The sequence below is a fragment of the Mchenga conophoros genome, linkage group LG11 (genome assembly GCF_057382185.1).
Source record: "Mchenga conophoros isolate Kocher_MC1m ecotype Shallow Benthic linkage group LG11, M_conophoros_male_GT1.1, whole genome shotgun sequence".
In the NCBI taxonomy this organism is placed as follows: Eukaryota; Metazoa; Chordata; class Actinopteri; order Cichliformes; family Cichlidae; genus Mchenga; species Mchenga conophoros.
In genome coordinates, this window is record NC_140536.1 from 14862750 (window position 1) to 14890730 (window position 27981).

A 27981-nucleotide genomic window follows, 5' to 3' on the forward strand; every position below is an offset into this window, starting at 1 on the left:
ACACTACAAAATGTAAACACTGCCAATGTGTACGTCAGAGTTAAGATTATTCCTGTTTGATAAAAAGATTGCATAATACTAAATACACACTGGAGACCACCTTCACTTTGTTTTTAAATAGGGGAGAAATAAAGGTTAGACAATGTATCATTTATCCTTATTTGTCAGGGAAACACTGAGTAAATGGTCCCACGTTCCAAGATCTTATCAACCCAATATCCAAATATACTAGTGCATGACCCTAGTATATTATCCTCTATCAGAACCATCAAAACACATTTTTGAGTGGGTTGAGCAGGTGACCCATATGCCGAAAGGCTACTGCAGGATCCCTGGCACACTTCTTTATTTATCTGTTAAAAAAGGATTCTTTTACATTTAATTTATAAGAAAAAAACATTAAGCTTAATCTAGATAAAGCACAAAAAATATTTTTATGTTTTGTATGTCTTATCAGAATTAATCATTTATATTTCTTTCATGTATTTGTCCAGTAATCACACATTTGAAAAGTCAGACTTACGTTTTCACCTGATTACGCAATAGACACAGAGTGTGCAGCACACATCCGGGACACTCAGGTTCTCCCACCACACATGCATCTAGTCAGCATACCCTTTGAGTGTCATGGTGTCCCCATGGCAACCTATATTTACACCACTTGACTGCAAAAGAAGGCAGATCTTAGTCCAGTAGCAGCTGTGGATTGGAGAGGCATGCACACCCAGGGTGAGTGACCCGGAGAAACACCAGTGAACAAGAGACAGAGTGTGGGAGACTGAAATTGGACATATGAGCCAAGTAAAGCATTTGTTTGCAGTTGCTAGTCACAAAACCTTCTAATTCAGCATATGTCTTGATGCTCATATTACTATCAATGTGCTTAACCCCCACCGCATCTCAATGTCAAGTCTGGAAATGCCAGCTTCATCCTCTATATTCACAGTCTCACCGCTGCCCCTCTCACTACAGCAAAGTGAAAATTACAAAGCATAGAGAAGCAAATGAAAAAATGTCAACATTTATTTTTGAACCTCTGATTTTCTTAACAGACATACAAACAAATGTGTTGCCATAATAATGGTCTAGGCTTGCAGGCAGCATACAATCATTAGCTCTCCTCAGACTGATAAATCATATCCGGTTTTACTGTCTCATTTGCCCAAATGCAAAATATTTCACTAAATTTGCATACAAGCTGTAACCTTATTACATATTATAAATAGCCCTGAATTTGCAAATAGTCTGAGGCTCCAGTGTTAATATTTTTAACTTGTATGAAACTTTAATTTACCTGATTATCAAGTCCTGACTTCTCCAAAAGAACCAAGTTAGGGCTCTGCAGAGTCTGATCAACATGTGTGCAGAGACCGTAATAACCCGTGGGAGATTAACAAAAAAAAAAGAACACACACACCACACACACAACACCGCAGGTGCTAAATGATTTGTTACTCATGGGATCAATTAGGTTGCTTACACTCTTAAACAGTTAGCTAACGCAATAACCTCAGATGGAACCAGCAACCAGTAATCCACGGTTGTGGTCAAACTGTCTTTTTTTTTCTTAGAGGACGGACTGAAAGGACATGAGGTATCTAAAAGGCAGTCCTGCTTAAATTCTTTAAATGCTAATCAAAGCTGGTTCAGTGCTTGAGCACAGGATGTACCAGACCAGCTTTTACAAAAGGATAATACCATCCCACTGCATTAGCTACATTTAAAGGTTATCAATATTTTATAAATGTAACAATTATTTTCTACAGTTAGACTGGTGCTAATTTATATTTAAGTATGGACAAGAGCAACTATTCGTATTGTAACAACCTTTTTGTTTCGCTGCTATTTCTAGCATGTAAGGGAAACAATATTTTTTAAAAAGTTGATGTTTTTTATAGCCTGCATAAAACATGGCAAGAATGCACAGGACAAAATATTTACAGCTGTCTCTGAGTGATCTTTGGGACATCACAAATTCACCACAGCCTTTTGCATGTGCACGCGTTTAGCACTGCTAAAGTATTCGTCTGTCTCCTTTTGATTTTTGCTTCACGTCATTCCTTGACCTCATGGAAGACCTCAAGGAAAAAATGATTAGGACGTAGGATGTAATTTCACCAACGATTTAACCACAACCCAGAGTATTTATTTCACAACTAAAGAGAAAAATCCACCTACTGTGGATAGCACCACTACACATCAACCCTCTTTTTTGTATTCATCTCTTTTGACATATATAGTTATCATGTCTGCTTGTGACCAGTGACTAAGAGACATGCTGTAAACAGTTTAGCACAAAACATGTACCAAGACAACCACAATTCTCCAAATACAGGAACAGGAAGCTGACTTAACAGACTGTCTGCAGAGCTGGAAAAATCATGCCAGTTTTTTACTTTTCTTATTTGGTCTTTTTTGAACATTTATTAACTGGCCTGTTCCCAAGGGCATTTCACTGTGTTCCAGCTACATTGTGGTAAAGCTCACGGGTGGCAAACAGACCAACAGAAGTAAGAGAACAAAAAAAGACAATAAATGGTTAGTAAGAAAGAGAGAGAAGAGGGAATCTCAGGTGGCACAAAGCCTTGTGTCGAGGGGGAACAGGGGGAAAGGGAATAATAAGGGTGGAGCAAAGAGTGGAATGTAGAGGAACAACAGCAGGAAATAATAATTAGTTTATTCTCTATTCCCTAAGCTGCTGCTTGTTCAATTAGAGAGAACTCCTGCTGGAGTGACAGGAAGAAAAGAAGAAGCAAAAATTAAAAAATATAAATATATAACACAAATCAATGAAAAGCTTCAGAAAAGCTGAAAAGTGAAATATTATCACAGCATTTGTGGGGAGAAAGTACAAAAGCATTCATTCATAACTTTTGGCAGAAAGCCATGCCTTAAAGGAAGGTTTGCCAACGTGAAAAAAGACTGCATTATGTGTTTAATAATAATAGCTTAAAAATGTCACATGTTGGTAAATTACTGATATGATTACAGGTTATTTCTTATCTTTCTCTGCAATGAAGGCAAAAGCAGGGAGAAACATTCCAAGGTTAAACATGTGCAAATCTATCACATTGAACACTCCTCTGCTTTATCACATCAGCTAGATGAATCCACCCAGCTTTAGTCACACACATGCAGTCCGTCTGTCTTCCTCTGTGACAAACACACATACCACAGAGACTAACATATGACAGCAGGCTTCCAGAAATAAATCTGAGCAGTGCATAACAGCTGCATAATACAGGCAGATACAGTGTACTGTAGATACTGTCAAATATACAAGCACTACTTTGTTGTAAGGTGTCTGCTAGTGCTTTTTTTGCAGGGGAGGGAGGGTGGGGGCAGAGGTTGACAAGTGGAAGAAAACAGAGTGGATAATGTAGTGAACCTAAGGATCACGATAGTTTATAAATAGGGCCAGTCTAGATGTCTGAAATGTCACTGATATAACGAAGCATTGTGCTGGAGTAACTATCTTATGAGCATAAGTGCTGCCTGATAGTGCGCTGCCCAAGGACCGATTAATTTCATCCTACTGTGCCTGGCCTTGTAAAATGCACTGTTGTTGTTAATTAAAGGAGTAGCACTTCCAGTTAATTTAATTAATAAGCTAACTACTTCACATAAAGATTATATGCCAGTCTTGTGCTTTTGAGCAAATATATTCCATCAGCGTGTGCTGAACAGGCTTGCAGAAGCACTGCATCCACACCCTCTCTATTTTAAACGGGATGGCCTGAGAGCTAGATGCAGACATTACCAGATACATACTGCACTACTGCCAACAACGCATAGCCTCAAACGCAACCCTCTCTCTCCCATCTCAGCTTTCATGAGTTAAATTTAACTCATCATAAAAATAACGTCCAGCTGTTACCATGTACGCCCTTTGCTAAATATGCGCACTGTATAGGCTTCCGAGCAAAGACAAAAAGAAGGGAACTCCCTTAGTCAGCAGCCCTGAGCTAGTGGCCGACCACATGAACCTTAATATTTTATGAAGTGGGTGTGAGGTTTGGAAAGGTTACGTCTGCTTCTGTCTTAAAATCATCTGAGACACCAGCTAGGAAAAGACATACAGTATGCTAGCTTAGATTACTCTTAGTCTATCTATACGTGTGCAACACAAATGGCATTCAAATGCTATGCAAACAGTCAAACAGTAAGAATGGCATTTGAGTTCAGCGGACACAACTTCAAAGTAACGAACGTTTTTGACTGTAGCTAGGCGAGACCTCTCTTCATATACATCACTTATTAGCTCACACAGACATCCACATAGAACAGGACAGGCAGCGTGGCATGCAGTAATTACCTCTGGGTGTGTGTATTTGTATGCATGCATACAGAATTTATCTGTAAAATCTCCAACCCCATCTTCCTGGGGGTGTGTTTTTGATTGGGCACCAAAACAAATAAACCAAAAAAACTGCAGATGTGTTTAAAGTAGGATGTGTGGCCCACCAGCGATGAAGCACATGGCAGCACAAATCTGGACGTTGACGATGGTAAGGCTGTTTTATTTTTTTTGCTCTTTGCGCTTCAAGAGGCCCTTTGAACAGCTAATAAGTGGGACCAAATGTGAGGTTTGGGTGGATGATTGTTACTGGGGACTGAACCATGTGACCAAAGTAAACTCACAAGGTTCTGACGTCACATGCATCAACGGCGTCTCAAGAAAAGAGAAAAGAATTCTTATTAAACTTCTACCACCTCAGTAAAACACTTTGAAGGATGGAAGAAAAGAAAAAAACAAGTGGGGAATTCTGTAAATTTGTAATTTACTTTAGTGGTTCTGCTTTAATTAATTCTCCATTTATTTAAGCCACTCTGCTGTTTCCTTATTGCTTCTGTGGGGTCGTGTACTAACCATAAGACCATGAAATAAAGCCATATTAAACAGACGCTTCTGCTCTCAACCTCGCTCGGCACACAAACAAGTACAGAGGCAGTCGCTTACTGACACACAAACACCCCAGGTCCAGACATGCAGAGGAAAACACCAGTGTGCTCATTAAGACTTCGAGAAAGAGGACTAGTCTGGTATAAATACAATGAACACACACTAAAAAAAGAGGGTGAGGTTAAGTAATGAAAACTATTTTGCTTCAGACGAGGACACATGTTGTCGAATGTTCATCCTGACTTTTTGTAACGTTCTCACTGGGAAATCATTTGTTTCTATTGTTCAATTCAATTTCATTTTATTTACACAACAACTGTCATCTATACATCTTATATTGTAAACTGCAGACCTCACAGTATTACAGAAACAAACAAAAACAAGCACAAAATAAGCCAACAACAATCAAACGTTATATTCATGCCTAATTAGACTTTCTTTAAAGCTTAGGAACTAAGGCCTTATTCAGTCCAACTTTGCACTACTGATAAAAACAGGCTTTGTAAGCACTGATACACAATCAAACATGCACATGCTCAGATTTCACTAGCCAGGTACAAAAGTTTAAAAAAGAAAAAAAAGAAGAAAAACAATCAACAGTCTCTTCCCAGACTGTTTGACTGTGCTGCATGTTAATGCAGTTTTATGAGCTGTGTTTCACGAGGGCGGCACTACGTAGTAAAGTAGCTACTCCCTGTGTGATGACGAAAGAGAGATCACAGAACAAAAGTTGTCAAGGTAGATTTAAATGGGAATACCTGTCACATAAAGAGCAGATAAAAAGCCATTTTGCTTCCACTGCCAGCTACCTCCGTGACCTGTGCGCTTTATAATTTGGCCAACAAGCACTTAAGAGTCTGGATTCACTGTAATTAAGAGTATCTGGTTAAAGGAACCTTTGCTTTAAAGGTCACAGCAGGAGAAAAAAGAAAAGACCAAAATTTTATTCACCTCATCAACACTATCAAGTGTTGCTGGTATTTCCCCTGAAGAACATCACATTTTACTGTTTATACGATAGTGAACTATTACTACATAACTACAGCACATGGACGATGGCATTTTTATGGTGTCCCGCTGAGTAAAAGGTATGACTCATCTAAATTAGATCAGAATTGACAAGGTCATCGACAGGTGCTCTCAAGTACACAGGTATGACCATAATTAGCACCCAAGTACCACATAATGATGCTGAAGGACAGAGCAGCTCACCAGGACATTGCACACTAATTTTCTTTTGCTGACCACCCAGTAAAATACAAAACAAAAAAAACAGACACTGACTATTATGACATATTATTAAAAACATAGGCAGATGAAGGCTATAATTTGGGCTTTTATATCTTGCCTTTCTACCCCTGGACAACAAAAACAAACAGACTGGTAAATATAAATCAGCAATACTGCTTTTAGGGTGGAAAACACTTACTTTTATCCGCTTGTAGCACAACAACATGTGAAAGACTAAGACCTGCAATCATAGTGTGTGGACTCTGTCGTCAACAATAGCATGTTTTGGCATTCAAATGTACAGTAGATGATAAGGAGTTACTTGGTATGATCTGTTGGAGTGTGCCCTAATATAAGTTCTCATAACATGTAGGATAATCAGGTTGCATTTAGTTTATGTTTGGTTTTAAATGGCAGGCTCAATATGCAACTGGCGGCCCCACCCAAACTACACAATTAAAAGGAGCCTTTGGAAAGTACAGTTCACAGTTGTTGCTGTTCCAGCACCAGATCTTGATTAATGTCTCTCCATGAAACACCAAGGACACAGTTAAAAAATTATGTGCTTCTAAGCCGCTCATGGTTTTTTCTATGTGTGTGGCAAACAGACTGGGCTGCTGGAACACTCTCTGTTGTCGGTGCTGACTATAGGCTGTGTGTTATTACTGGGCAGTCATATACACTTGAATGGGCAACGGGCCTATCTACAATAATTCATTGCCGTGAAAACAAACTTATAACAAATAGCACCCTATAATATCGCGGGAACATTAGAACCGAACCCATTAGTAGGTTATGGCTTTCATAGTAAGACTAGAAATTAGAGACTGTTATTCAGCCAAGGCGAATTCCCAGCTGACATTATTACAATTATCCAGAAACTTACGTAAACAATCAGAAGAAAAAACACTCACACGAACTGAGTTGTAAATAGTCTGGCGTGTCGAGTGTTTGTTTAGAAATGGGCTACTTACCCTAAAGGCGGCTTTGAGGACGCGCTCATCGCTGAGACTGCCTCCAACTTGAGATTAGCGGGGCTCGCTCCCAAAATGCGCTGTTACTCAGACTCGGTGGCTAACCATGATGTTGTCACCTGCGAGTTTTAGCATCATACTTACAATAATTTATAGTCGGCAAATTTTCTAGTATAACTCTAACAGGGAAAAACTGTCTATAAGAGTGCACAACAAGTGACAGTGTGCAAAGATGAGTCAGTCTGCTGTGAACTGAAGCATACCAGCCGCAAACTGTCCCCGGAGGCTAGCAACGACCTAACAACATTAACACTATTGCTCACTATTTTTAAGTTATAGTCTATCCATGCTGAACATTCTTACTGAGTCATTCGGACTGAGTAACTTGTCATATCCACTTGTTGTAATCTTCGTATCCCTTCGCGAAGTTGTCAAGTCAACTGAACCATTAAAAAGACTACCGGGATGTCCTTCCAAACTAAAGGTTTCCTTTTGAAAACGCTCATTTCAAAGTCTTTCCGTCTTTGTGCGACTCTAATGAGGGATATATATTAGCTCCACAGAAAACATCTACGTTATAACTGTGCTATTTTTCCCTACTGTACCTCGCGTGAGGACAGTCTTGTAGCGCTTAAAGAGCATTAACGCTTTTATTTAGAAAGGAATCCCAAGCGATTTCCGTTATCTACATACTCTTACTTTGCCGAGATTCTCTTCAGCCCGCTTTCGTCAGCAGATCTAATGTCAATCATCCTCATCGGGACTTCATTCAGCGCCAACTGGAGAGCGTCGTTACGAATACCGTATAGAAATAGCCTACTACCAAAACACAAAATATAACAACATAGCGTGTGTACAAGTGTACAAACAGCAATATGAACTCCAATTAACACACACACACACACACATCTATCTATCTATCTATCTATCTATCTATCTATCTATCTATCTATCTATCTATCTATCTATCTATCTATCTATATGATGTATTATTATTATTGTTATATTTTGTTTGATGTCAGGTCTACAGCCGCCAAAGTCTGAGTCGTAGCTTCTAGGTGATAATACTTTATTTAAATTCTGCAATGACAATTCAAACCTTTTCTCCCAGCATGCTTTGTGCCACGAGAAAGCGTAGACATGTAGTCAAAACTGTCCACCACAAGAGGTCACCATAGACCATACAGTAATCACTCAGCGACTCTACTTTAAACATTATAAAAGTTATAGGTCTTATTAGGTTAAGAGTAGACTTTCTGTGGGTACACTGGCTATACTAAACGGTTTATAAAGATATTTATGTGGAATGTATGATATGAAGCAGAGGAAGAAGAGGAAGTAGTAGAGGAACAAGATGAAAAAGAAAAAGGAAAGTGAAGCTGGACGTGTGCAGGCTAAAACAAAATAACAATCAAACAAACAAACAAACAAACAGTATTTGAACAATAATAACAAGTCCACCTATAGCCACAATAAAAATTCCTCTTTAAGCCTTTAAGCTAAAAGAAAAAAAAGAAAAGAAAAACTACAGTCCTTTTCTCATGATGTGAATAAGGTGTGTAACCACATGTTATGTGTTGTTTGCCAGATTTGCTTGATAGTTGTTTGGTAATTCTCACTTCTAGACAAACAGGAAACTCTATTGGCACCTCTATTTCTGCACACCTTGTACTTGCAGACTTTAAGAGTGATAATTCATCTGTACACATCTGAAAGCATCACATGAGGAGCTGTGAAGCGTAATTCCTGACTCTACTAATTTGAAGAGCAATCAGTGAGATATCACTAAGTCAGGTGAATACATCAAATAAATATTCACTGTCAGGGTTAATTTAGTTTTAAATCAATTCAATTGTACTCATATAGCACCAAATGGAAACAACAGTTGACTCAAGGCACTTACGATGGTATATAGTGACACTGGCCTGGTGAACTTTTAGACTCATAAGATTTGTCTTATATTAGTTGCAATGGTGATTTAGGTCAAGTTTTCATAAAGCAGTAGAATCACTTCGATTCATGAGAAGGAGTGACAAACATTCAGAAGAAAAGACTACCTATGACAGCTCATAAGCAGCTCATAAGGAAACTGTGTCCAGGTCTGAGTCTTGCACAGCAGGACAAATCCACAACTAATATCATATCAAGACCTAGATGCAGGTCATCCTGTCCAGATTCATTCACAACAGCCTGATTTTTCTCGACACGATCTGCAGTCTTTATTTAAACAGATCATCCCCCCCCAAACTACTGAAATAACTCTGTCAAAGCTAAACTATTTCTTAAAACATGCTTGCCTTTACCGTTGAAACTAACGATTGAAAAACTTTTTTTTTTCAGTTAAATGTGAAACAATGACTGAATTCTGACTATGGGTGTGAGTGAGCCATTATTTTTCAGTTAAGGCTGACATTAGATCAGATTAAAAATGGTTACAGTGTGGGAAATTCAAGCAGAGTTTCTTTGAAATCCTATTAAGCATTTCTTATCCATTAATAACAAAAATAAAGAAATTCTTGTCTTAAAAAAAGGGAGGCTGCTATATTCCATCAGTAGATTAAAATGTTACTAAATAATTACTCAAACACTGGAATAATCATGAACTGTAGTACAAACTGTTTTTATTTAACTAAAAAACGGACTTGAGGGCAGATCACAGGTCCATCAATGATCTGTCTGATCTGTTTCTCCACATTTTTATCATCAGTTTCTGTCACCCACATATACTTACAGTTATAAAGATTTAATTGTCTTTATAATATGTATCTAAATATAATCATGATTATTAAAAAATTAAACATGTCCTCTGCCCATTGGATTAAAATGGTGTTGCCTTGGTGAATGCTGGGTTCTTTATTTCCCTACTCACCCATGTGTCAGGGTTACTACTCAGAATTGATTCAACTTACTCTGATGAGCTTTTCTTGGAACAGTTTCCTGTTCCAAGAAAAGCTCTGAGTTCAGCAACTGAGAGTTGCTGAACTGAGAGTTGCTGAACTCAGGGTTTATTTTTAAGCTGTTTTAAACTCAAAATTTGATGAACTTGTTTCCTGGAAATAGAGCCCAGAAAGCAAGTTTCCAACATGTTGATATAAATAACCAGGGTAATCCCTCGTGTGTGAGCTCCCCTAATATTGGAGAAGTAGATAGAAGAAGTAGATACAAGTTCATTATGAAAAGAGTGCCTGGTACACTGTGCAAAAATGGTAAATGGTAAATGGCCTGTATTTGTATAGCGCTTTTACTAGTCCCTAAGGACCCCAAAGCGCTTTACACATCCAGTCATCCAGTCATATCACTAAGTCAGGTAGGTGAATACATTTTGACAGTGTTTGAAATATATGCAGTGTGATGTTTTGCATGATTTTGGAAATATGTTTGCACTTTAATGTGTAAAGCTTAAGGGTGTACACATTGCTGTAGGGATTTGAATCCAAAACACTGTCACCTACTTTTTTTTCTATCCTTGTACTACTCTGATTGGAAATTGTTTGCAAAGAACAAAGAACAACGCGAGGATCAGTGTCTCTCCAGAATCTGCTATATAGCGGTTTTTGTTATCTATGACCTTGTCTGCTTTTTCCTTCCTCTTTGTGACGTTGAGTAGAAGGTGGGCAGGGGTTCCTGAAGGGAAGCAGACTTGTTGACACTTATTTAATAATGCTTGGTGGCAATTCTCTCCCCTGCAATCAAGCGTTTGGGAGGAAGTATGTCATCGATCTGTTTGTCTGTCTGTTTGTTAGTTAGTAACAATATACTAGGCATAAATACATTTGAATACACACACAGAATGTTTCACAAAAAACACAGACTGAAATACAGACACAAATTCCCTGTCCTCCAGCCTCTCCTGTTCCCTGTTCTTATTTTCTTTGTCTTTTTTTGTGGCAGTTTTGGATTTTGTGATTATTAAGAACTTTTCTGACCTCAGGGTTACTCCCAGTTTTACTTTATTAGCTTGTATCTCGTGTGTCTTGTCCCAAATTTTACTTCCTGTATGTTATTTCCCTGTGACAGTCCTCCTCCTGATTGCACATGTATTCATTACAGGCGTGTCTGTCTTTGGTTTTATATGTGGCGTCTGTTGTATTCTTCAGTAACCTCACTTGTGTGCTGCCTGCCTGTTTCTTGGATTCAGTTTGCAATTTTTTTCCAGCATTTGGATTTTGTTTGGACTCTGCATATTTGGATTTTCCAACTTCCAAAATAAAGGTGCGTTTTCTGCATATTAACATCTCCCTGTTCAGCATCTGGGTCCTGTCATTCCATACAATATGACACGTCCTGACCTTTTATGCCTTTGATCTCACTGTGGAAAGCACTTTTATCTCTTGGACCTATGCTCAGCTTCTTCTTTTTCTTTTTTTAAGCTTAGAGTTAACTTCATTCAGGCTATCGTTCCATTTCTTAAAAACACATCATGACACTGCCCAGATTCCATTAGACAGGGAAAAAACAATTTCACTTCCTCACCGAAAAGAAAACTTTATTCACCTCAATGACTCTATCCATTGCTGCCGATTTTGTCTCGAAGAACACCACGCTTTAATAGACGTGGAGCTACTACTGCGTAAATACGTTATATAACTGCACAGCACGAGTTGCATGTTTTTAGAGTTTTTCACCACAAGAGGACGATAAAGACCATGCATAAAATAGCAAGAATCACTCTATAAAGAGTCATAAATATGCACCAGAGACGTACAACGAAACCAAGATCAAGGGAAAAAATATTTTAATATTATTAATATTTTAATAACAATACAAAACAAAAAATCAAAACAAAACGACAATAAAGACATATGAAGATATATATATATATATATATATATATATATATATATATATATATATATATATATATATATATATATATATATATATATATATATGGAAGCTAAAATAGAATAATTTGTAAAAAAAATCTCTAATTTGCCTTTTAATAGTGCAGCCCATTAAATAAATAAATAAATAAATAAAAACTTCATCCATCCATTGGTTCCCGCTTATCCTTTTCAGGGGGGGCGCTGAAGCCTATCCCAGATGTCATAGGGCGAGAGGCAGGGTCCACCCTGGACAGGTCGCCAGTCTGTCGCAGGGCTAAATAAAACCTTTTTAAAATTAATTTTACTTAATTAATTTTTTAAGAGGAAACTCTTAAAGCTAACTCTGGATAGAAGTCTTGAACAAATGCTAATATTTAATGCGTGCACATTTCTTATTCAAAGCTGCAAAATGTGACAGGAAATGTGGCAAACCAAAAGATAACCAGATACTGCAAACCTGTCTGATTAAAACAGATAAATAATTACCTTAACTTTAAGGAACTTTAAAAAGAGTAACATTTTATGAAACTGGAAAACACGAATAGCAACATGCATTTCAAAACGTTAATGACAAACTGTTTGGGCCTTTAAGCAAAAACTAACGGCTGTTTTCTAAAGGTGTGAAAATGTGTGTAATGCTGTGCTGTTCTTGAATTATTTTTGGGTGTCTAGATGGTAAGCTCAGAGTTTAAACTGATAAAGATCTCACCCAAGGACGTACAGGAAACGACATCTGCACTTCTGCTTCAGTACTACTCATTATCAGACTGCAGCATTAAGACTGTTATTTATCTCTCCACATCTAAAGCTATCGTCGCATCAACAACATTCCTGACTCTACTTGGTTGGATTAGCCATCACTGAGATATCACTATGTCAGGTGAATATATTTTAACATTAATCCCGAATTTGGGATATTTGCAGTATAAACAATTTTTTTGTGTTATAATGTGTAATGGTAAGTCTGTATGCATTGCTTTAAGAATTTAAATTCAAATGCTGTAATACGGCAAATACTTGTTTTTTTCTCTTTCCATATTTGATCTAGATAACATTTTATTTGAGAACACTGTGCTCGAAAAATTGTTTGTAAAAGTGTAAGAAATGCTGCGATATCTTTGAAGTTCACCTTAATAAACCTTTTATATTTTCTTTGATCTGCAAACATGCATCTGCTGATTGAGACAATGTAAAAAATATTATTATAAAATGATGCTAATCATATTAAATAATCCATTAATTAAAATGTCCATGTAAGACAAAATGCTAAAATAAAGAAAAAGACCATAATGAAAGGTTAGTGGTTTAAGGTTTGTAGGTTTATGGTGGTATTTGTGCTTTTAGCTTAATGTGATCTGGATTAAAATCAGCTACAATGGCGAACTAAAGTTTAAACTCTGTTCACATTCCCACAATTGGAGTACTTGTAATAACCAGCAGGTGGCTCAATAATCTCCGTTATCACTTGACTTAAACCTAATACAACAGAGCTGAACTGATTACTATTGGTATTTTTTTTTTTTTTTTTTTTTAGAAATAGAAAAAAAAACTCCTTTCAAAAAAACTGACGTGACAGCAACAGTGGTCTTCAACTTACATTGCAACTTTTTTCACCAGTTTTGTTGTTGTTGTTTTTAAATTAAAATGCTTGATAATGTGTGATAATATAACCTAATTTGGATGGTTAATTTTTGTAGTATGTGTGTAAATAATAGTAACAAAAAATAAGACTACTACTACTACTAATAAAACAATTATAATAACTCTCTTTACAGAACAGACCACACTGTACAGTTACGAGGACTATGAAAATGGTATAGGCGACTACGCTCCTACCAATTTCAGTGATGTACAGGTCTTCAGCCAAGTGTTTCTATCCACTCTCTATAGTTTGGTTTTTGCCTTGGGCTTCATAGGTAGGTGTGTCTTCTACTATGGGAATGACAGTTGTGTTTACACATTGGAGGGAAAGTGTCAAAGGTATACAATTCTCGACTCTTTTTTTCTGCCAAAGGTAACGGACTAGTGGTGTATGTCGTGGTGAAGTACCGCAATCAGAGCAACCTGACAGACATCTGCCTCTTCAACCTGGCTCTCTCTGACCTCCTCTTCGTCTTCACGCTGCCGTTCTACTCTCACTATGCCAGGGTCGGCCAGTGGACTTTTGGAGACTTCATGTGCCGTTTGTTGTCCGGCTCTCACCAGACTGGCTTCTTCAGCAGCATCTTCTTCATGGTTGTCATGACGCTGGACCGTTATGTAATCATCGTGCACTCTCACAGGGTGGCACGTTATCGTACAATGAGGGCAGCCATCATTCTGACCGTGCTCGTTTGGACGCTGAGCTTGTTTGTATCTCTGCCGGATTTTATCTTCACACAGGAAACAAAGGACGAGTCTCAGAAGTTTGGATGTAACTATCCCGAGGAGAAGAAAGTCTGGAAGCATTACAACCTGTTCACCACAAATGTGCTGGGTCTCGTGATTCCCATGCTGGTGATGGTAGGTTGCTACTCCAGGATCATCCCCACACTGGTAAACATGAGGACCGCAAAGAAGCACCGCATTGTCAAGCTGATCATCTGCATAGTGGTTGCATTCTTCTTGCTCTGGGCTCCATATAACATTTCCCGTTTCTTGAAGTTTCTTCAGGAAAAAGGAAAAATCCTACGTGATCCCATCTGGTACAAAAATGTAAGGCTGTCAGTGGTAGTAACTGAGGCGTTTGCTTACACTCACTGCTGTCTGAATCCCATCATATATGCATTTGTGGGAGAGAAGTTTATGAGAAGGGCCTTGAAGCTGCTGAAAAATTTTGTGCCTGGCATCAGGAATCTTCCAGACAGCTCATTCAGGAGAAGCTCAGTTATTTCCAAGTCCTCTGAAGTCACCTCCACTTATATCATGTAGAAGGTGTAGGGAGGATTGTTTGACATGAATGTTTCACCCTGTTATTACTGCAGACCATATCTTATTCATGTTTCAGTGATTTGTTTTGTTAATTTGGTCACTCCCACTTGCCACATAGCAGTTTTCTTCACCTGTGTCTCACCATGTTGAATTTTCAGTATTGTTTTGACTGTAAGATTTCAGATTTAAAGGCTCATTACTTCTGAAATGATTGTAACCTGCTAGCACTGCTGTCTGCTTTACAGATTCTCAAGTCCTTTCTAAACTATGGAATGAGGTTTTTTTTGCTGATGGTGTAAAATGAAACTATTTTCTTCATGCATGTTTTTATTCAACAGCTATGTAGGATAAACATATCGAAAAAGAAAACAAGGCATAATGGAACATTTTATACTTGTGTGCATAAAGCGTTTCATTCAAATGTATGCAAATACAGTGCTAGGTGTTAAAAGTACATTTTCACGTGTCTTCTGACATAATATTGGGTATTTGACAAATGATAAGGAACAACCTTTCCAGTGTGTATTTTTGTGTCAATTTTGTATACGCATGTACAGTATGCTGTATAGAGTTTTATATATTAGATTTTCTTTTTTTGTTTCAGTGATTATTGCAGGTATTTCAAAGGTTATACTAAATATATATATTATCTTACTTTATTGTACACATTTGTTATGCTTTTTTTGGCTGCTGTTGTTTTTGATTCCTTGGCTTTGCAATTTCTTTACCAGTGAAAGTGATTATATTCTGCAATACTCATCTCTCATCCTGATTTTACATGGTAGTTTCCTTAAGACAGTCACTGATATGTAACTTCTGTCGGTGCTGTGCTTTTGGAAACCGAATTTCCCAGAGGAACCCACCCGAGGGATTAATAAAGTTTTATCTTATCTCTTATCTCTGATATTGCATATTTTGAGTATAATAGTGTGTATTGAGCATGATCTCCTATATTTCCCTTTGTAACTGTAAAGAAAAAATCCTTACATGAAAAGTCATGAAAAAAGAGATTATTAAAAAAAGACAAGATATGACGTGAGACAGTTCCTAATTTATTTATTTGATACTTAACTGTTTTCCACCATAGAACATTAGTGTTGTCTGTTATAGGGGACCATTAGTGGAAGACCAACTAGTATAACAAAGATTTCATCAGCTGTGAGTTATTTTCAACTGAAGTTGAAGTAAAGGTGAGCTGTGTAATTCCTCATGAGCTGAATGCTTTTTGCAGATGTTATATGAGAAGTATATTTGGCAAACAGTCTATTTTTGTAAAATCAAAGTAAGTAAGTTGCAGGGTAAGCAGAAACACCCTAAAAACACAATTCAATATTTTGAAAAGCATTAAAACTCAATATGTAATTCAAATACAAAGGAAAATTACAAAAATTTAAAAATGTAGGTTATTTACTTACTTTGGGTGTTTGCGTGTTGTTGATTTTTTTAATGCTATTTTTAAATTATACATCAGCAAGAGCAACAGAAACAGAAAAATGTAATGCTTATAAAGTAAAACAACCTGGGTGCAAAATGACTGCTAACTATGTATATTATTGACATTCTTTGAAAAAAAGAGTTCAGAAATAATCTTTTCTTCCATGTAAGAGTAAAATAATTTGGGGATTTTGTATTTACATGCACAGTATGTTTTTGAAACATTCAGAAAATATGAATAACAACTATTGTTAAACTCAGCAAAGGTTGTCACTGCACCCCCAAACGCGAGTTTAAACACAAAGAAAAACTTAAGGTGAAGAAGCAGCAAACGTGCAGGAAAATGATGTATGGGTTGTATGGTACTTGAAAGAAAATCTACATTTACTTACTTTTTTCTCCAGTTGTGTTTTTAAGACAAACATTACGTGATAAATTACTTGTCTGGTCTGCACCAGGTGAACTTTGTCTTTAGGAAATCAAATCATTGTAATGTAACAGCATAGGTCAGAAACGATGAGATCGCCTGCAGTGGCTGTTAAACACAGAGATACAACCAGATTTAGCAATCTGAGGCACTGAGGCAGTGCCATAACTGGTCAGTGAGCTGCTAACCAGGATGTCACACACTTATTTCCTGTTGATTCATCTACCGGTAACCCCCCCACCCCCCACCCCTCAGACAGCCATCTCAGAAAATGACCATGTGGTTTGATTATGCGTCACTGAAATTCTACCAAAGAATTCAAACTTTTGAAATGTGCACCACTTTTCTAATTTTCCACCACAAGAGGTGGCAGTAGACCACACATACGTGTTTTCCAAGAATCAATCATCTCTCATAGAGTAAGTGGGTTGTGCAGCAATAAGTATATAGAAACGGGTATGTGGGGTCTATGTCATGGAGATGCACCACAATGACAACAAGAAGAGAAAATGATGACGAGAAAAGGAAGACATCAAGATAGAGATAGAAACACCAGTTTATAGTAATATTGCGTTTGACTCTGAATAGAAGTCTTTGAACAATTACTAATATCAGTCGAGCACATTTCTTAATCAAAGCTGCAACTTGTGATGTGAAATGTAACAAAGCAAAGACCAAAATATTAATTGCAGAAGTTATCACTCGCCCTTTCAGCTGTGAGTGAAATTATGCTGTTAAAATTAAAGATGTATTCATATTGAAAATTATTTGAAAAATAGTGCATTTTCTAAATAAGTTTAAGTAGAAGGAAAACTAAATATGGTGTAAACCTACATGCAAAAATCATGAAGGGTTTTAACTGTTTTTTAAAAGCCAGCATTCAGTTTTAGAGGTGTGAAGGGGTGTAACCACATGCCATTCTGCTCTTTGAATTATTTTTGGCATTCTTGATGTCTAGCAGACATCTAGACAAGATAAAGATCTTACTTACAGGACATACAGGAAGCAACATCTGCTCTTCTGTTTTTTTTTTACTGCTCATTATCAGACTGCTAACTATTTGGGTGTTAGTTCATCTCTGCAGAATAAAGGCATCACATCATTAAGAACGAAAAACAAAAAGGGGGGAGCCTTGAAGTGCCATTCCTGACTCTACCTGGCTGGAAGAGCCATCATTGAGATATCACTATGCAAGGTGAATACATTTAATAAGTAATCCATTGGTATCCAAATTGGTACTTTTGCAGTGTAATATTTTAATATTTTCTTTTAAATATATCCATGTTATTATGTTTAATGTCTAAGGCTGTGCGCATTCCTGTAGAGATCTAAAATCAATAATACTGTAAAATATTATCTTTTTATTTCTATTTGATAGTTCTATTTCTATATTCTTCGAAAAGTCTTCACAAAAGTGTACAAAATATGTGTATAACCACAATGTCTGTGAAGGTGACCTTTTGCTGTCATCTACAAACATGTCTGTTAAGTTAGACAATATAATAAAAAATAATATTTTAAAATTATGTTGATAATCTTAAATAATCTCATTACATGGATATTTTTGTAAAAATGATTATAACATAAAGAAATGGACGAAATGAAATAATAATTTTCAGTGCCCCAGGGTTCTAATAGTACACATTTAGACCGGGCTTATTGGCTTTTAGCCTCATATCACCTGTTTTTATTGTAGCTGATATGGTTTAAATCATAGACAGTATAAAGGAAGTTTAAATATCGTTTTTCATAAAGCAGAAGCATCCGGTGAAAAGTGACGAACGGTGGCTTGACAGACGTACCTGTAACTACCAGCAGGTGGCAAAATAATCCTCATTATCAACTGACTTTGAGGGCCTAAACATACATAACAAAGGAAAATCATTTTCACAAACAGTAATCAGCACCAGTAACTTTTGAACTTTTTCCTGTGTTTCCATGAAAATGATTGAAACTTCATTATTAACATTTAATGCCGTGAGCACTCAAAGTGTTTGAATGCAGCGTTGTAGACAGGTGCTATATCCATTGTACATTAATATTCATGGTCTGTGTTGAAATACTACTACTATACTACAGCTACTACTACTAATAACAGCTCTGTCTCTCTCTCTCTCTCTCCCCAGACGAGAATGCCACAGAAAATGACACATACAATTATACGAGTTACTATGATGAAGGTGTCACACAAGATTATGCTCCTATCAACTTAACTGATATTCAAGATTTCAGTCAAGTGTTTCTTGCCACTCTCTATAGTTTGGTTTTCATCCTGGGCTTCATAGGTAGGTGTGTCCTGTTGTATGTTGGCTGTGAGAACACGTCCTCACTTTCTGGGGACAGAGATAGATTTAGTAAGCTGTTGACTTTAAGGGATTCAGGGGAAAGAGTCTTGTATGTAGGTGTGTAACAGTGATGTAAGAAACACAAAAACAGACATCCTTATTTTACATGTAACAGTGTGACAGATACACTTATCGTGCCTTTTCTCACAAAGGTAACGGGCTAGTGGTGTGTGTCCTGGTGAAGCATCGCAATCAGAGCAACCTGACAGACATCTGCCTCTTCAACCTGGCTCTCTCTGACCTCCTCTTCGTCTTCACGCTGCCGTTCTACTCTCACTATGCCAGGGTCGGCCAGTGGACCTTTGGAGACTTCATGTGCCGTTTGTTGTCCGGCTCTCACCAGACTGGCTTCTTCAGCAGCATCTTCTTCATGGTTGTCATGACGCTGGACCGCTACATGATCATCGTGCACGCTCACAGGGTTGCACGTTTTCGCACAATGAGGGCAGCCATCATTCTGACCGTGCTCGTTTGGATGCTGAGCTTGTTTGTCTCTCTGCCGGATTTTATCTCCACACGGGAAATAAAGGAAGAGCCTCAGAAGACTGGATGTAACTATCACAACAAAGTCTGGGAGCGTTACAACCTGTTCACCACAAATGTGCTGGGTCTCGTGATTCCTTTGCTGGTGATGGTTGGTTGCTACTCCAGGATCATCCCCACACTGATGAGCATGAGGACAGCAAAGAGGCACCGCATCGTCAAGTTGATCATCTGTATAGTCGTTGCGTTTTTCTTGCTCTGGACTCCATATAACATTTCTCGTTTCTTGAAGTTTCTTCAGGAAAAGGGGAAAATCCCACGTAATGACACCATGGACAAAAATATAAGGCTGTCAGTGGCAGTAACTGAGGCGTTTGCTTACACTCACTGCTGTCTGAACCCCATCATATATGCTTTTGTGGGAGAGAAGTTTATGAGACGAGCCTTGCAGCTGCTGAAAAATTTGGTGCCTGGTTACAGCAGAGATTTGTCAGACAGCTCATTCAGGAGGAGCTCAGTTATGTCCAGGGGCTCTGAAATCACCTCCACTTTTAAACTGTAGAAGTTTGAGGGCAGTTGTAACTTGTTTAACATGCAGTTTTCACGTGTTATTACTGCAGAGCATATCTTGTTATTGTTTTTTTGTTCATTTGACCACTTGTATTTGACACATACTGCAGTGTTTTTCACTACAGAGTTTGTGTTTACACCTTTAGATCCTATGATTACAAGGGAATACTTCATTTTTATCATAACATTTCAGATGCAAAGGCTCAAAACTTATCTCCAGTGTTTTTGAGACTATGTAATGCTCGTCCTTCTTCTGCTCAGGCTCAGTGAAACTTGCTGGTGCATTTAACTGAACCTGCTGTTTGCAGCATCCTGTAACAACAAGCTGACACAAACATGCAAAAACAGCATACTGCAACACAAACAAACCAAAGATGGCAATACAGAATGTTCTAGTCTTAGATGAAATAGAAATCCTTCAATCAAATGTATACCAATACGGAGCATTTTCCATATTCACATGTCGTCATTGATAATTGAATCTTATAAAATGATGTGGAGCAAACGTTCCAGTATTGGCAACATTGTATATATGTACAGAATAGAGCTTTACATGCTGGATACATTGTCCTTATTGCTTCAGTGACTTTTACTGTTGTGCCAGACCTTCTTTGAATGAAACCGGTGCATTTTCTTACTTTAATTTACATATTTCTATCTTCAGCCCCATTCTGATGTTTCACTTTTTGCACTTTTTTTGTTTGTTACATCATTTTATGGTTCTTTGCATTTGTAATGACTGAGTCGAGTCAGACACTCCTTTATCTCTTTTGCTGATTTTATATGATAGTTTTCTTAAGACAATAAATGATAATGCAAATCTTCAGCTTACTTCAAATTAAAGTCATAAAGTGGTTTGTCATATTGGAGGAGTCCATTGTTCATTTTGAGAAGCTCTCTTAATTCTCTCTGTTATGGAAATGACAAATTCTGTACAGTCAGAAAAAAGGATCTGTTAAAAAAGAAGTTCTGTGAGATAGTCCCAAACTAATTCATTAGATAGGTTACTCTTCACCATCACTATAATTTTTCTCGCCCGTGGAAGAGTCCAACTGAACCGTCATCTGAAATCTCGGGCTTTCAATTGAGGCCGCATGTAATGTCTTTTCAAAATGACAGGAGTTGCAGCTTCCACATTATGTCAACAGAGGAGGATACATGATTTTTTTGTTGTTGCTAAAAATCAAATTGATATCTTCACTTTGAGACCCTTAACTTTTCCTTTTAGCAGCACTTCAGAAATTCAGTAATTTTACTCCTTTCCAAAACCAAAATCATATTTGTTGCCCTTTGTAGTGGACAGCAGAAATAACTTTGGCATATTTTCAACCTATAATCATGTTTCAGGAAGTGAAAGTACGGATTTTCCTTAATATTGTGGAAGGAGAGTCAGATTAGAGCTGTCAAGACATTAGGTGGACATTAGAGTACAAAGGTGAAAGCTCAAAAGAGCACATACAGAGATTGTACCATGTATTGCTCTGACTTTTTTAGGCATTACAATTTCTAGAAGGGGAAATAAAAGCATTTTAAGTTGAATTCAAACACACATCAATTTAAGGTTTGATTTCTTTCTTCAGTTACCCTGTTGATTTATTCAGTTAATTATATTTGCTAAAAGTGCATTAAACTGTACCGTTTCTGTGTTTACCAGTTCAGTTTAAATTATACTGAAACTGGGTTGAAATCATTTTGTTGTTGGTGCTCATCTCTGAAGGCAGCATTAAAACTGAAATGAACGGAAAATATTCTTCAGCATATTGCTGTTGTCATATTACTGATGACTCAGATAACCTCTGAAAGGATTCAAATGAACTGGTTAGCCAATTCGGTAAGTCAAGACATGTTATTCAAGATTCACCAGCAGCCAACAGGCCCAGGGTCCTCCAGCATCTCCAGGCCCAGGACTCTCCAGCAGATACCAGGCCCGCCACCAGGCCACGGTCAGGCTCCAATAGCCCAAGACCAGGCTTCCTTATTAGCCTGCAGGCGGAACAGAACGAAACTTCAGTAGTACCATAGCCAGTTTTTGCTTAAACGATACCAACTATGGCTGGTAAAAGTGCCTACTAAATGGTAAATGGACTGATTCTTACACAGTGCTTTTCTACTTTCCCAGAACACTCAAAGTGCTTAACATTCTTAACATGCCACATTCATCCATTTACACAAGCACTTTCTTCTATGCTATGTAAGTGCTTTCTACCTAACACTTGCACACATTCATACTCTGATGGATGCATGTTAGAGTAATTTAGGATTAATATCTTGTCCAGGGATATCTGGCATCCACACTGCCAAGGATTGAACCACCAACCTTCCAATCAGCAGATGACTTGGTCTACCTCCTTAGATGTCAGGAGAGCTTTCTAATACCTCTAAACAACAGAAGTTGCTATTGGATATGATGGAACAGATTAAAGAACTGCAAAAACGAAATGAAGAAAAGGATAAAAAAATAGCCCTCTTGGTTCCCAAGTGGATGATCTAGAGCAGTATACCTGTATGAATGGCTTAATAGTAAGTGGACTGGAGACCAAACACAGAACGTATGCTAGAGCTGTAGTGGCACAGGAAGTCAATGAGCCTACTAAAGCTGACGTCGACTCTTTGGAGCAACAAACTGTCAATTTCTTCAATGGCAAGTGAATAACTATTAATAGTAAAGACACTGAGGTTTGCCATTCTCTGCCTTCAAAAAGTAATAGAGTAAAACCATCTATAATAATAGGCTTTGTGAATAGAAAATCAAAAAGGACACTGTGAGCTGTGAGGAACCAGTGTCTACATAAACGAGCATCTGACAAAGAAAAATGCAGACATAGCATGACAAGCAGGAATACTAAGAAGACTAAAAACGGTGCAATCAACATCTACATCAAACTCAAAGGAACCCCAGAAGAACAAAAAGTTGTGGTCATTAAATTAGTTTCAGATCTGGATAAATATTAGAAATGAACTATGACAGGTTAAATAAAAAATATAATTCTCCATTAGGAATTCTTAACAACCAACTATACATAAGAATCATATAACATGACAAAATATGATGATAATAACTTTTCTTAGTAAAGTGAGAACCAACCTTCCCTATAAATAATCATTGTATATACATGATTTGGGACTAAAACCCTTTTAGTATACTGATCACAGACTATGGGTCTTGGAAAATGATATAGACCCTGAAAATAATTTCTACACCCATAAAGATGATCAACAATGTGAACGTTATACTAATGACCAGTTTAATGATGTAATAAGCTAGTGTGTGGAACACCTGTACAGATGAAGTTAAGAAAAGTCCATCAATACAAAAATTCACACCAATTTTGCTTTTCTAAGATCAGCTCTATAAATTCTCTCTTGTTCACGTATTACTTTTATCTGTTTATTTAATCACTTTTTTTTAGTGTTATTTCAGGTATTCAGGTTATTTTAGTTATAACATTGTGTGTAATATAGTATAGTATGAAAATATCTTAGCTGACAGAAAAAGAAAGGGAGGGGGAAGTAATAATACAAGGACAGTCCAGGGCAAGGTTTGTGAAACATGGAAAACCCCGCCCGCGCGCAGTGTTGAAAGCGCTACGTGGGTGTGTTGGTGAGTGTATAAAGTGCACAGGGTGAGTATGACTGTGTGAAAACTAGGGTGCTATTAAAACTTGTAAAACTTGCAGGGGCAACATCAGAACGAGTGTCCAAGTGTCCATACGTTGCGGTTGCTGTGCTTCGTCATCTAGCTAGCGCTGCAAAAGAGGAGCGAGCATAAAGGGGATAATGTTTTTTAAAATAGCAGTTAATTTCAAATGCAGCACTTTTATCAGCTCAACAAACATCACCAAACACACAAACTGCAGTTTATCTCACAGTGTGTTGCTAGCCTAAGGTCCAGCTGCTGTATTTCACAGGGAGGCAAAAGAAAGACACCTAACGTCACTAATTGGTGAAGAAAGATTAAAAAAAGACAGGACAGGGAAGGAGAGGAAGAAGAGAGGTTATATAGGGACTGCTCAGTCTTGTTTGTGAACTAGAAATTTAAGGATTACATTAAAGATCAGATGTTGGGTAAGGCTCCCCTCTACAATGTGGGCAACAGAAATTCTTTTTAATTTTCTTCTTTTTCTTTGCTCATTTTCTGATTCAAACTGAGTGCATTCATTAAAATTTAGTTTTAAACAGAAGTAAAGTTTGTGATCTCAATATTATTTTATTATTACATTAATATAGAACAAGGTTCAGGTAGCATTGCACAAAAACAGCTGGCAGAAACATCATCCAGAGAGCAACTTTTTACTTTCTTCATTTCAGTGACTGTACTTTTTCACTACTTCAACTTCTACTGGAGTATTTTTCAACACTAGTGTCTGTACTTCTACCCAAGTAGAGAATGTCTGTACTTTCCCACCTCTGGGCAGATGTGACACAACCACCCAACTGCTGCAAGGTAGAGCCCCCTCATCGCCAAAAGCCTCAGTGTCTAACTTGCAGTTTATATCTCTATCACTAAGTCTTTATCTCCTTTGCTATCACTAACTCTATCTCTGTCCCTATCTTATCTACGTCTCTATCACAAACAGTATCTCTATTTTTATCTTCATCTCTGTTGTTATCTATATCTGCCATCAGTGAGGTTTACAGAAGAAACAAAACAATTGAGTGGCAGCTCTCTGGGTGAAAAATGTGCTTTTGATGCCAGAGGCAAGCTATCATCATCAATATGAACCAGCAGCTTGTTGAATCTATGCCATGTTGTATTGAAGTAGTTCTGAAAGCAAAACTCAGTCCAGTGATAACACGGTGTCTTTACTAAAGTGTCCTGAGATATACAGCGGTAATGTATAACAATGGGATCAAGAAGATGAAGGAACAAATAAAGAAAGAAATGATAATAATAATAAGCATTGTGACGCGCTAAAAACTAGCAGTCATCTTGTGAAGGTGTGAATTTGGGTCACCAAAAGCTGTCTTGCACTTTGAAGTATTATCTAGCTGTCTAGATTTTAAGCAGACTCCTGATAAAGATCTCACTTGAGGACGTACAGGAAGTGAAATCTGCTTTTCTACTGTGCTCCTCATTATAAGACTGCTGACTTTAAGACAGTTAGTTTATCTCTGAACATCTAAAGGGATCACATCAATAAAAAAATCAAAAAAAGAGTTCCTGACTTGACGTGTTTGGAAGATACAACACTGAGATATCACCATGTCAGGTGAATACATTTTAATAGTAATGCAGAATTTAGTATATTTAAAGTGTAATATCTTTCAGAGTTCTTAAAAATATATTTTTAATAATGTGTAACGTTCACAGCTGTACAAGTTGCCGCAGGGATTCAAAACCAAATGCTATAATTGAAATTATATCACAATTAGTTCATGATTGCTATTTCTAAATTTAGTCTACACGTTTGTTTTTTATTTTAGTCTACTGTGTTTGAAGATAGTTTTTGAAATTATTCAAAAGATATGCATTGCCACAATGTCTTGTGGTTGACCTTTATATCTACAATCATCTCACCCACAAACATGTATTTTTTTTAAGGTAGACAATAGAGTTGTACAATGATAATTATGTTAAATAATATCACTATGACCAAAACATACTAGCGTGAAAAATAATCATTAACAAACAGGCCAAATTGAATAGTAACGTTTATTACGCCTGCTGAAATGAGCAGGTTTATGATTGTACAAGCTGACGCTGGGTTTATGGGTTTAAAGCCTTTTATGACCTTTCTTCAGAATAGTTACAGGTTTAAATCATAGCCAAGGAGACTTAAATCCTACTTTAATACAGGAGCGTCACATTATGGATTGATGTGAAGTGGTGAGAACTTTCCTAAGGAGGGAGTACCTGTGACAACCAAAAGGTGGCAATCAATTATCAACTGGCTGGGGGCCAAAAGCCCAATGCAGCAGAGCTGAATGGAGTAGCATTTGTGGTGCTCATGGTTAAGGAAATTTCCCTTTTCAAACAGCAACATGTCGGCAAGAATACTACTGCTACTACTTTAACTAGCACGTTCTTCTTCTGTCCCAATAAAAACGGATGAAGCAGCAATACTATTTAATTTTCTATTCACCTTCCTCAGGAGACAAAAAGCAAAAATTTATATATATATATATATATATATATATATATATATATATATATATATATATATATATGTATATATGTGTGTATATATAAATTTTTTTTCTTTATCCAGATAATACAATTAACTTTACATTTGATCAACTTGCATATGTTTTTTGACTATGCATCTAAATATTACAAACAGAGTTGAAAGACTATTACTGATACTACTACTAGTACTAATGACATCATTCTCTCTCTCTCAGCAGAATATAATGACACAGAAGACAATTATGGCAATTACAGTGATTTTGATTATGGAGACTATGCTCCAGCCAACTCCACCGATGTAAAGGAATTCAGCCAAGCGTTTCTTGCTATTCTCTACAGTTTGGTTTTCATCCTGGGCTTCATAGGTAGGTGTGTCTTCTTGTGTGGGGATTGTATTGTATTTACACATTGCAGGGACCTGTTGTCCCTTATGGGAACAGAAAGCACGTTTTAGGCCTAAACTCTGTATGCAGGTGTGTTTATGTGCAACACAACAACATGAGACCGACAGAGAGAAAGAGACAGAAAGAATATGTAACAGTGTGACATTTACACTTATTGCATCTTTTCTTCCAAAGGTAACGGACTAGTGGTGTGTGTCCTGGTGAAGCATCGCAATCAGAGCAACCTGACAGACATCTGCCTCTTCAACCTGGCTCTCTCTGACCTCCTCTTCGTCTTCATGCTGCCTTTCTTCTCTCACAATACCAGGGTTGGCCAGTGGACTTTTGGAGACTTCATGTGCCGTTTGATCTCTGGCTCTCACCACATTGGCTTCTTCAGCAGCATCTTCTTCATGGTTGTCATGACGCTGGACCGCTACATGATCATCATGCACGCTCACAGGGTTGCACGTTATCGCACAAAGAAGGCAGCCATCATTCTGACCGTGCTCGTTTGGATGCTGAGCTTGTTTGTGTCTCTGCCGGATTTTATCTTCATACAGGAAACAAAAGAGTCCCAGAAGTTTGAATGTGACTATCCTAAGGAGAGCAAAGTCTGGGAGCATTACAACCTGTTCACCACAAATGTGCTGGGTCTTGTGATTCCCGTGCTGGTGATGGTAGGTTGCTACTCCAGGATCATCCCCAGGCTGGTAAACATGAGGACCGCAAAGAAGCACCGCATCGTCAAGCTGATCATCTGTATAGTGGTTGTATTCTTCTTCCTCTGGGCTCCATATAACATTTCCCTTTTCCTGGAGTTTCTTCAGGAAAGAGAAATAATCCTCAATGATGAAACCTGGTACAACAATGTAAAGCTGTCAATAACAGTGACCGAGGCCTTAGCTTACACTCACTGCTGTCTGAATCCCATCATTTATGCTTTTGTGGGAGAGAAGTTCATGAGACGAGCCTTGCAGCTGCTGAAAAAGTTGATGCCTGGTTACAGCAGAGATCTGACAGACAGCTCATTCAGGAGGAGCTCAGTTATGTCCAGGGGCTCTGAAATCACCTCCTCTTTTAAACTGTAGGAGGTGGAGGGCAGTTGTAAGTATTTTTACATGAATGTTTCACCCTGTTATTACTGCAGACCGTGCATCATGTTCGTATTGTTCATTTGGTCACTTCTATCTGACAAATACCACAGTGTTCTTCACCTGTGAGTCACCTTCAAAATGTCTCTGTACACTTTTGGACCCTTTGCATTTACATTGGTTTATATTTGATTCTGACCATAAGATTGTAGAAGTAAATTCTGCCTACTTATAAAATTAACATGTTAGCACTGCTAACTGCTTTATAGAATCTC

The 27981-nt window shown here is 37.6% G+C and overlaps 4 protein-coding genes across 9 annotated transcripts in view; 3 read left to right on the forward strand and 1 right to left on the reverse strand.

Annotated features, from left to right (window-relative positions):
- cobl (cordon-bleu WH2 repeat protein) overlaps positions 1 to 7550 on the reverse strand; it is a 75206-nt gene extending 67656 nt beyond the window's left edge. For 5 of the 6 annotated variants that reach the window (XM_085291079.1, XM_085291084.1, XM_085291082.1 and 2 more), the window contains exon 1: positions 7108 to 7550. In XM_085291079.1, coding sequence (XP_085147205.1) covers positions 7108 to 7136 — 29 coding nt within the window. In that variant the 5' untranslated portion in view covers positions 7137 to 7550. The remainder of the gene's footprint in view (positions 1 to 7107) is intronic. The other variant, XM_085291078.1, reaches the window with a different exon arrangement.
- Positions 7551 to 10976: 3426 nt separating this feature from the next.
- Positions 10977 to 15870, forward strand: LOC146563778 (C-C chemokine receptor type 3-like). Its single transcript, XM_085290308.1, has 4 exons — positions 10977 to 11319; positions 12742 to 12813; positions 13709 to 13849; positions 13948 to 15870. The coding sequence occupies exons 2-4, from the start codon at positions 12807 to 12809 to the stop codon at positions 14841 to 14843; spliced, it is 1044 nt and encodes a 347-aa protein (XP_085146434.1). The 5' UTR covers positions 10977 to 11319; positions 12742 to 12806; the 3' UTR covers positions 14844 to 15870.
- Positions 15871 to 17804: 1934 nt separating this feature from the next.
- On the forward strand, positions 17805 to 20786 carry LOC146563779 (C-C chemokine receptor type 2-like). Its single transcript, XM_085290309.1, has 3 exons — positions 17805 to 17899; positions 18831 to 18989; positions 19202 to 20786. Exons 1-3 carry the CDS (start codon positions 17893 to 17895, stop codon positions 20092 to 20094), a joined length of 1059 nt encoding a protein of 352 aa, XP_085146435.1. The 5' UTR covers positions 17805 to 17892; the 3' UTR covers positions 20095 to 20786.
- Positions 20787 to 25234: 4448 nt separating this feature from the next.
- LOC146563780 (C-C chemokine receptor type 5-like) lies at positions 25235 to 27925 on the forward strand. Its single transcript, XM_085290310.1, has 3 exons — positions 25235 to 25312; positions 26448 to 26594; positions 26808 to 27925. The coding sequence occupies exons 1-3, from the start codon at positions 25306 to 25308 to the stop codon at positions 27701 to 27703; spliced, it is 1050 nt and encodes a 349-aa protein (XP_085146436.1). The 5' UTR covers positions 25235 to 25305; the 3' UTR covers positions 27704 to 27925.
- Positions 27926 to 27981: the final 56 nt, after the last annotated feature.